General features: G+C 43.0%; 1 protein-coding gene across 1 annotated transcript; it reads left to right on the top strand.

Annotated features, from left to right (window-relative positions):
- The first annotated feature begins 8162 nt into the window (after positions 1-8162).
- On the top strand, positions 8163-9094 carry LOC123401566. Its single transcript, XM_045095393.1, has one exon. It carries the CDS (start codon positions 8611-8613, stop codon positions 8911-8913), a length of 303 nt encoding a protein of 100 aa, XP_044951328.1. The 5' UTR covers positions 8163-8610; the 3' UTR covers positions 8914-9094.
- Positions 9095-9736: the final 642 nt, after the last annotated feature.

Genomic DNA, 9736 nt, shown 5'->3' with positions numbered 1-9736 from the left:
CATTGAGCATTGTCTAAGGTCTTACTAGCATAATGAATAACATTCAATTTCTTGTCTACTCTTTGCCCTAGAACAGTACCAACAGTGTAGTCACTAGCATCACACATAATTTCAAACGGTAAATTCCAATCAGGTGGTTGGACAATAGGTGCAGTAATCAAGGCTTCCATACAATCATCATCAAAAACAAACAGAATATCTTTTTGAAGAAGATTAGTTAGTGGCCTAGAAAATTTTAGGAAATCTTTAATGAGGCGCCTATAAAAACCAGCATGACCAAGGAAACTTCTTATACCTTTGATACCTTTTGGGCAAGGCATTTTCTCTATTGCATCAACTTTGGCTTTGTCTATTTCAATACCTCGCTCAGAACTTTTATGCCCAAGTATTATACCTTCATTTACCATAAAGTGGCACTTCTCCCAATTCAAGACAAGATTAGTTTCTTCACATCTCTCCAAAACTCGATCAAGGTTGCTTAAGCAATCATCCAAGGAAGTCTCGTAAACGGAAAAATCGTCCATGAAAACCCCAAAAATCTTTCACAAAAGTTAGAGAATATAGCAGTCATGCATCTTTGAAAGGTAGTAGGTGCATTGCATAAACCAAAATGCATACGTCTATAAGCAAAAGTTTCAAAAGGGCACGTGAAAGTAGTTTTCTCTTGGTCATCCTTAGACACAGGTATTTGAGAAAAACTGGAATATCCATCAAGAAAACAAAAATCGGTGTGCTTAGATAATCTTTCCAATATTTGATTAATAAAAGGCAAGGGTAATGATCTTTCCTAGTAGCTTTACTTAACTTCCCAAAATCTATCACCATCCTATAACCAATTACAATTTTTGCGGAGTAAGTTCGTTCTTATCATTAGGAACAATAGTTATACCTCCTTCCTTAGGAACACAATGAACGGGACTTACCCATTTACAATAAGCAATAGGATAGATTATACCTGCCTCCAGAAGCTTTAGTATTTCAGTTCTCACCACTTATTTCATTTTGGGATTTAAGCGGCGTTGATGATTAATGATAGGTTTAGCATCTGGCTACATATTAATCTTGTGTTGACATAGAGTGGGACTTATGCCCTTAAGATCATCAAGAGTATCTCCAATAGCAGCCGTGTGCTTCTTCAGAGTTTTAAGTAATTTCGTTTCTTCATGCTCTGAAAGGTTAGCACTGATAATAACAGGATATATCTTCTTCTCATCAAGATAAACATATTTCAAGGTATCAGGTAAAGTTTTTAGCTCAAACACGGGATCTCCCTAGGGTGGAGGGGGATCCCCTAAAATATCAACTAGTAAGTTGTGTTTAAGAATAGTTTTTTGTCTAAGAAATATATCATCTATCTCATTTCTTTCATTAATATGCATATCATTTTTATGGTCTAGCAAGTATTGTTTTAGTGGATCGGTAGGAGACACGACAATAGAGGCAAGACCAATTATTTCATCCTTACTAGGTAAATCCTTATCATGAGGTTGCTTACTAAACTTGGAGAAATTAAATTCATGAGATACATCGCCAAATTTAATTTTAACCTTTTAGTTAAACAATTAATTTCAGCATTAACACTACTCAAGAAATTCCTACCAAATATAATGGGACAAAAAATATGTTGTTCTCAACCAAGTACTAGGAAATCAGTTGGGTACTTAATTTTTTCACACAAGACTTCAAAATCTCTAACAATCCCAAGCGGTGCAATAGTGTCTCTATTTGCAAGTTTATAGTAACATCAATATATTCAAGTTCAGAGGGTGCTATGTCATTCTTGATCTCATCATAGAGGGAAAAAGGTATGGCACTAACACTAGCTCCCAAGTCACACAAGCCATGCTAACAATTATCTCCAATTTTAACTGAAACAATAGGCATGCCAACAACTGGTTTATTTTTTATCTAGCTCATCATGTTTGTTTCTAACAGGTTTTGCAATTCTAGCAGCTTCATCACAGAAGTAGATAACCTGACCATCAATATTATCAACTAGAAGATCTTTAACCATAGCAACATTAGGCTCAACACTTATTTGTTCAGAAGGTGTAGGTGTTCTAATGTAGCTCTTATTAACCATAGTTGTAACCTTACCATGCTCCTTAATTCTAACAGGGAAAGGTGGTTTCTCAATGTAAGCAGTAGGAACAATTGGGTTAACATGGATAACAATTATTTCTTCCTTTTTAATCTTGAAAATGTTCCTCTAATTGTTTCTGAGTGGGTGGATGATATTTAAGCCACTTCTCCTTAGGGAGATCAACATAAGTAACAAAAGATTCACACAAAGAAGCTACTATCTTAGAGTCAAGGCCATACTTATTGTTGAACTCATGAAAGGTATTAGTTTCCACAAAATATTTAACACAATCAAACTTAAGCATTATACCTGACTCTTTACCTTTGTTGACTTCCCAATCTTCAGAGCTGCATTTGGTTCTTTCCAGAAGATCTCATTTGAATTCAATAGTCCTATTCATAAAGGAACCATTAGAAGAAGAATCGAGTAGTACTTGATCGTCATGAGAAAGTCCAGCATAAAAAATTTGTATAATCATTTTTCTTGAGAGTTCATGGTTGGGGCAGGTGTGCATCATAGATTTAAGCCTCCCCCAAGCTTGAGAGATACTTTCTCCTTCACGAAGCCAGCAAATTATAAATAAAATTCTGATCACGATGAACTAGATGCATAGGGTAAAACTTGTGATGAAATTCCAACCTCAAGCGATTCCAGTCCCATGATCCAATATCATCCGATAGACTATACCATATCAATGCTTTTCCCTCCAAATATAAAGGGAAAACTTTTTTCTTAACTTTGTCTCTAGCCAAACCTGCAAGCTTAAAGAGTCCACAAACTTCATCGACAAATATTAAATGATAGTCAGGATGAGTTATACCATCAAAAGGACTAGCTAGCAGTTCCTCTAACAAACTAGAAGGAATCTCATAATAAATATTCTCAGTAGATTAAGTAGGTTGGAGAGAAACCTTTTCCACTTCCCTTCGAGGCGAAGATGCCCCCAACAAACACTCAAAGGGTGACCATCCATAGCAACAAGTAACAGTAAATTTCAGCACTTAGCAAAATATTTCCTTACCAATTTCCACTTACGAGAGGTGCTTCACTCCTCGGCAACGGCGCCAGAAAAGAGTATTGATGACCCAAAAGTATAGGGGGTCAATCGTAATTCTTTCGATAAGTAAGAGTGTCGAACCCAATGAGGAGCAGAAGGAAATGGTAGGCAGTTTTCAACAAGGTATTCTCTGCAAGTACTATTAGTGACAGTAGTAGATAGTTTTGCAACAAGATATTTTATAACAAGTGACAAGTAACAATAGTAACTAAGGTGCAAAAAGGTATCCCAATCCTTTTTACAGCAAAGGATAAGCCGGAAAGTGTTCTTATATAAATAAAGTACTCCTGAGGACACATTGGGATTTTTATCTAGTCATGTTCGTGATGTTGATTTGATTGTGTTCGCTACTTTGATAATTTGATATGTGGGTGGACCGGTGCTAACGTGATGTTCTTACTTGAACAAACAACCCACTTATGATTACGCCCTTGCGCAAGCATCCGCAACTACGAAAGAAGAATTAAGATAAATCTAACTATAGCATGAAACTTGTGGATCCAAAGCAGCCCCTTATGAAGTAACGCGTAAACTATGGTTTAACCTTTGTCACTCTCGCAACCCATCATCTACTTGTTACTCCAAAATGCCTTCCCTTAGGCCCATAACATGGTGAAGTGTCGTGTAGTCGACGTTCACACAACACCACTAAGAGAAGCAACAACATACATATCATCAAAATATCGAATGAATTCCAATTTCACATGATTACTTGTGACAAGACTTATCTCGTGTCCTCGGGAACAATAGTAATATAACTACTCACACCTCATCAACATGTTCAAGATCAGAGGTATAATGATGGTGACAAAGGATGTGAACATAATATCTTTCACCAATTAATCCAACAAGCATCAACTACAAGATGTAATCAACACTACTAGCAACCCACAGGTTTCAATGAGAGGTTTTGAGACAAAGATCGAATATAAGAGATGAACTAGGGTTGGAGATGAGATGGTGCTGGTGTTGATTTGATGAAGACTGGTTCTCCCATGAAAGAGGAAGCGTTGGTGATGACGATGGCTTCGATCTCCCCCTCCCGACGGGAAATTTCCCTCGCAGGATCACACTGCCAGAGAAAAAAGGGCATCTGCCCAGGTTTCTGCCTCGAGATGGCGGCGCTTCGTCCCGAAAGTAATCTCCTGATTTTTTTATAGGGTGAAACACACCATATAGGAGAAGATGGACATCAGAGGGCCAGCAGGGGCCCCACAAGCCAGGGGCTGGGCCGCGCCATGTTGGCTTGTGCCGAGCTGGCAGTCCTCTGGTGTATTTTTTTCCAAAAATTCTTGTATATTACACAAATATTCTCCGTGAAATTTCAGGTCATTTGAAGTGTGGTGATTTTTGTGCCTATTCTTCCGTTTTCCGGTCTAGAATCCGAGTTTCCAGATAGTTCCCTCGTTGTGATGTTCCTTGCATATTCAAAGAGAAAAATGCATAAGAATTGCATAAGAATTTGGAATAATGGACAGGAATAAAATAAAAAAAAGGTACAAGAAATCATGATGCAAAATGGACGTATCAAGAACTCACAACTACTAAAGACCATTAAAGTAAAACCCAACCATAGCTTTAAGTATCAAGTCCCATTTATCCCATATACAACAATTCCCTTACTCGAATTTAAGCTCATGTCAATCTTGCAACCCAATATAAGTGAATCATGAACATATTGCAACACCCTACATCGGTAATCCCCCACGTGTGTGTGGCACAGAAGGCACTATAAGACAGCATCAAAATAAAACATATAACTCAAACTAATCAAGATCATCACTCAATCCATAGGAATAAAGAATTCTACACAAACATCATAGGATGGCAACACATAATTCTATAATAATATGAAGCATAAAGCACCACTTTCAAGTAGAGGCTACATCGGGTTGTGGGAGATCGGACCGCTAATAATAAATGAGGGAAGGTGATGGTGGTGTTGAGGATGATAGCGAAGTTTTTGGTGTAGATCATCACCGTGATAGTTCGCCCGATGGCACACCGGTACCACTAGGAGAGGGGGCGAGAGAGCCCCCTCCTCCTTGTTCTTCTTCGTATTCTTCCTTGGCCTCCTCCCTAGATGGTAGGAGGGTTTCCCCTCTAGTCCTTGTGTGTCGTGGCTCTCGCATGTCATGAGCCCCTCCGAGATTGGATCTCTCTCTCTCTGTTTCACGGCTGCTTTTGGAGCCCTTCATCATTTCAATATTTCCGGAGATCCGTAACTCCGATAGGGCTGAAAGTTTGAAACGATTTTTATCCGGATATTAGATTCCTTTTGCCCGAAGGAGAGTCCCAACCAACTTTTAAGGTACCCAAAAGGCAACATGGTGCGTCCTGTTGTCTTGTGGGCCCCTTGGGCGTTGTCTTGCGTTGATTCTTCCTCCCCAAAATCACATATATTCCAAAAAAATCTCCATAAAATTTTATCGTGTTTGTATTATGTTTGATATGGATTTTCTACGAAAGAAAAAACAGGCAAAAGACTGCAACTCGCACTGGATCAACATGTTAGTTCCAAAAATAATATAAATTGTTGTGAAAAGTATATGAAAGTTGTAACATATTGGCATGAAACAATAAAAAATTATAGATCCGACGGAGACGTATCGTCCACCCAAAACCCCTATCATACCTTGCGCCTTCAGCTGCATGTGTTTTCTCTCTTGTCGCTGCCACCATTCCACCATCCCGGCCGCCCACCACAACCTTCCCGAAATCCATGACTTCATCACCTCCACCGCTACATCCGGGGTTCATGTCGCTTTTCCTCCACCACCGGTCCACACCTCTCCTCCGTCCACCACATGGGTACCAACCGCCGCTACAATAGTCACCATGCCCGACAAATGTTCAGTGAAATGACCATGCTAAAAAAGTGTCCCTTCTTCTTTTAAGCAATGGATTCGGATATGGAGTACATATATGAGCACAATGTTTATTCGTCCGACGAGGTGAACTATACAAATGAGACGGAGATGATGCAGACGGTTCTTGCACACACGGAGGGTGTTCTCAATTTCAAGAGATCGATCAAGGGTCACCGAGTGATCAACCGCAACAGGGTGCGTGGCCATTTGACGTTGATGGACGACTACCTGCCCCTGATGCCCTCTTCACTGACAATTTTGCCATCTCTTTTGGATGCAGAAAAATATCTTCGCTCGTCTCTACCATGGCATCCGATCCTTTGATGACTACTTCATCTTGAAGAAGGGCGTTGTGAGAAGGATTGGGTTCTTTGGTTAGCAAAAGTGTATGGTCGCACTGTGTATGCTTGCATATGGCAGGGGCGCAAAGTCGTGGCACGAGTACCAACGGACGTCTGAGAGCACATGCGAAGATGCCATGGTCATGTTTGCAACTACCATGGTCAAGATGTTTGGACCTTACTACATGAGAGAATAAACTGTGGCAGACACCGAGAGGATCTTGGCAATCTTAGAAGTAAGAGGGTGGACATGTTTCTCTGAATCTCATGACTACACGCATTGAAAATAAAAGAACTACCAAAATCTTTACAAGGGCAACATTAGGATCATGTTAAAAAGCCCACCATTTTTTTGAAGCATTTGCATCACATGATTTTTTGTATTTGGCACGTTTCTTTGGCATGTTCGGGTCTCCCAATGACATCAATGCGGTCAAGTTTGCTAGGGTGATCGAAAGGAAAAGTTCCTCATTGCCACTATAATGTGAATGGGCATGAGTATAACCTAGGTTATTATCTGACTGATGGTATTTATCCTCTATGGGTTACCTTTTTCAACCCCATATCTAAGCTAGTTGGACAGATAAAGTCTCACTTTGCGCAAAGACAAGAAGCAGCTAGAAAAAATGTTAAGAGGGCATTTGAAGTTCTGCAGACACACTTTACACTTGTTCATGGAACTACTAATCGATGGGATCCGAAGACCATGTGGAAGGTGATGACATGTGTGTGATCATGCACAATATAATCATGAAGGATATATGAATTTGAGAACATGGATAACCCTCTTGGACTTTCAGATCAGAATCTGATAACCTGTGAAGAGTCTGTTCAAACACATCAACAACTTCGATACAGAGCAACTCACGAGCAACTCAAAGAGGATCTAATTAAGCATCTATGAACGGTTAAAGTGAACAATAATGTTGAATGTTATATTTGAACATTTCAAAGTTAAAATTACTGCTGCATTTAAATATTTAAACTACTTCAGACTATATATGCGGCTGTTTAAACGTGCGGACTTAATAAAAAATTGAAGCAAAATGCTTACAACTAGCACTGAACAGCCGGCTCCCGTGGACTAATCCGGCTGCCCACAAAAGGATACTAGAACATCTTTGCCCGTCAGCGTTGTATTTTTTTCTAAAAAAAACCCGACCTCTGCATCGAGAGATGCATACAGCCTTATATTAATATCAAAGCCAAGTCTCAACAGAGTACCTCAGCGTTGAAGATGCCCTAAGATAAACCATAAAAGAGTGTTAGAGGGAAACGGCCTGTGAAAGAGCCGCGTCGCCACTTTACAGCCTTACTGAAAACCAAAGCTTCCCGCTTGATGCCACTCTTACGTCTTTTCTCTACCCCTTTTGTGCCCCGGTCCTCCCTACCCGCGGTCAACTTTTACCCCCCACCCAATTCATTCATGAATCGACAAAAGGCCAAGCTCCAAACGATGGAATGCACAAGTTTTCACACCACAGCAACAGCCCCCACATGAATGAAGTGATGGGAACACCACTATTTCTCAACTGTTGAATGTATCACTCCCTAGTTCTGAAAATGTTTCTACACAAACAATGAAACCCTCTGAAGACAGACAGTGGCTAGGGAGACAGTGTGTTGTTGAGCCGCCTACCGGCCATCAATGTCCGGTGATGATGGTGTCAGATACGCCAGGGATTACTGATGAGTGGTAGTGCTGCTGATACAGCTTTCAACCCTGCCTCCGTCCGTGATGCAGTACTGTACTAGGCACGGTAAATAAGAGGGGGGCCAAGCCAAGCCACGCCACGCCCTGCTCCACCTCCACAGGCCCCTTTGCGTTGCGCCCACATGCCCCCCTCGTTCCTCTTCGTTTCACCTGCGACCAGACCAAAGCCCGGTTCAGACAGACAAAGCCAGTGAGCGAGCGAGCTGAGCAGCGAGTGGGAGCGTGTGTGTGAAGCTCTGAAATACCATACCAGCTTTCGCTCACATGCCTAGCTTGCTTCCTGCTTCACATCACATCCTATCACATCCCTTTGCTCGCTCGCTCACAGTGCAAGAAGAGCTGCCAAGTGAGCTCAGCTCAGCTCAGCTCATCCACGCCCTGAATCGCCGAGTAGTGGTAGTGGGCAGCGGTAGCTGAGCTCCGTGGCTCGCCGCATTGCCTGCGCGGCGTTCATGGGCGTCGCCCGACTGTGAGATCCGCCGGCGACAAGGAAGGAAGGAAGGAAGGAGGGAGGGAAGGCGAGCTGCTCCTGAGCGGGTTCTTGCATGGCAAGAGCTCGATGCGCCGGAGGACGGAGTGCTCCTGCGCGGGCGCTGCTGCTCCTCGTCTGCGCTCTCCTCTGCGCCATTGCGCTCGTCGCCGTCGTGCCTCTGGCAGCGCCCCCGGGAGAGGGCACGGCGAGGCTGCCTCCTACTTCAGTGTCGTCGTCGTCCTTCCAGGTGGCGGCAGGTGGCCGGCGCGCTTTCGCGAGGTCGGGGAGGTCCCGTGCCCGGCGATGGAACTCGGCCGGGCTCGTCGACAGCAAGCATGAGGTGCCCAGCGGCCCGAATCCGGACTCCAATAGGTAGGTAGATAGAGAGAAATCCGTGCCCTCCCTCAGGCATTGCTGCTCTGCTTTCAAGTTTCAATCATCTTTGGCAACGTACGCACGTACGCTTCATTCTCTCCTGTAACTTCTGCTGCTACCATTTGTTGATCATATCTTGAGAAGAGAATCGATGGATGTACAAATAGATGAGTACTTCTTCACTTCTGATGGGTGTTCTTCTCATGCGCCAGATATCGGAGTAGCAGTTAGTTGTGCATGCTGTATGTGACTTCTCCAACCACAATGCAGTGATGATAAGCGTCTGCCTGGTTGATAATTCCTTTGATCTAAACGCTTTTACATCAGTTATCTTGGTCCAAAACATTGCCCAACGAGTTCACTCACCAGCAGTGAGATTGATTTGGTGGGAGAAATTCCTGCCGCGACACGGCCACATCCACACAGGTCTCGTTCCCTAATAATTCGGGGGCAGGACCAGGCCATGCTGCGTGCCGTGCCGTGTTGGTGCTTGGGCCTTGGTGTGATAGAAATGGAATGATGTGTCTTTACGTACGTGTCGTGTCGGGTTCTGTTTGGTCCGTGGGAGCGCATCACCGGTCGCTCGCCCTGGCGTGGCGCACGCAGCCTGCGGCTAGCGGACAAGCAGGGTATGACTCGCCACTGACTGACGGTACGTACGTGCGTGCAGTCGCTGGCCGTGCCTTTGCTGTCAGGCTGCAACCAACTCGACTACTCCGCTGCACAGCATACGCTTAGCTGAAATGTAGCCGCAGCTACCCTCCTACTTTGATCAAGGGCCAGTTTGATTGATTTTGAGAACACAGAAAAAGTTTGGGTTTGGA

Source organism: Hordeum vulgare, chromosome 6H (genome assembly GCF_904849725.1).
Source record: "Hordeum vulgare subsp. vulgare chromosome 6H, MorexV3_pseudomolecules_assembly, whole genome shotgun sequence".
Taxonomy (NCBI): Eukaryota; Viridiplantae; Streptophyta; class Magnoliopsida; order Poales; family Poaceae; genus Hordeum; species Hordeum vulgare.
This window is presented reverse-complemented; position numbering and strand designations above follow the sequence as displayed.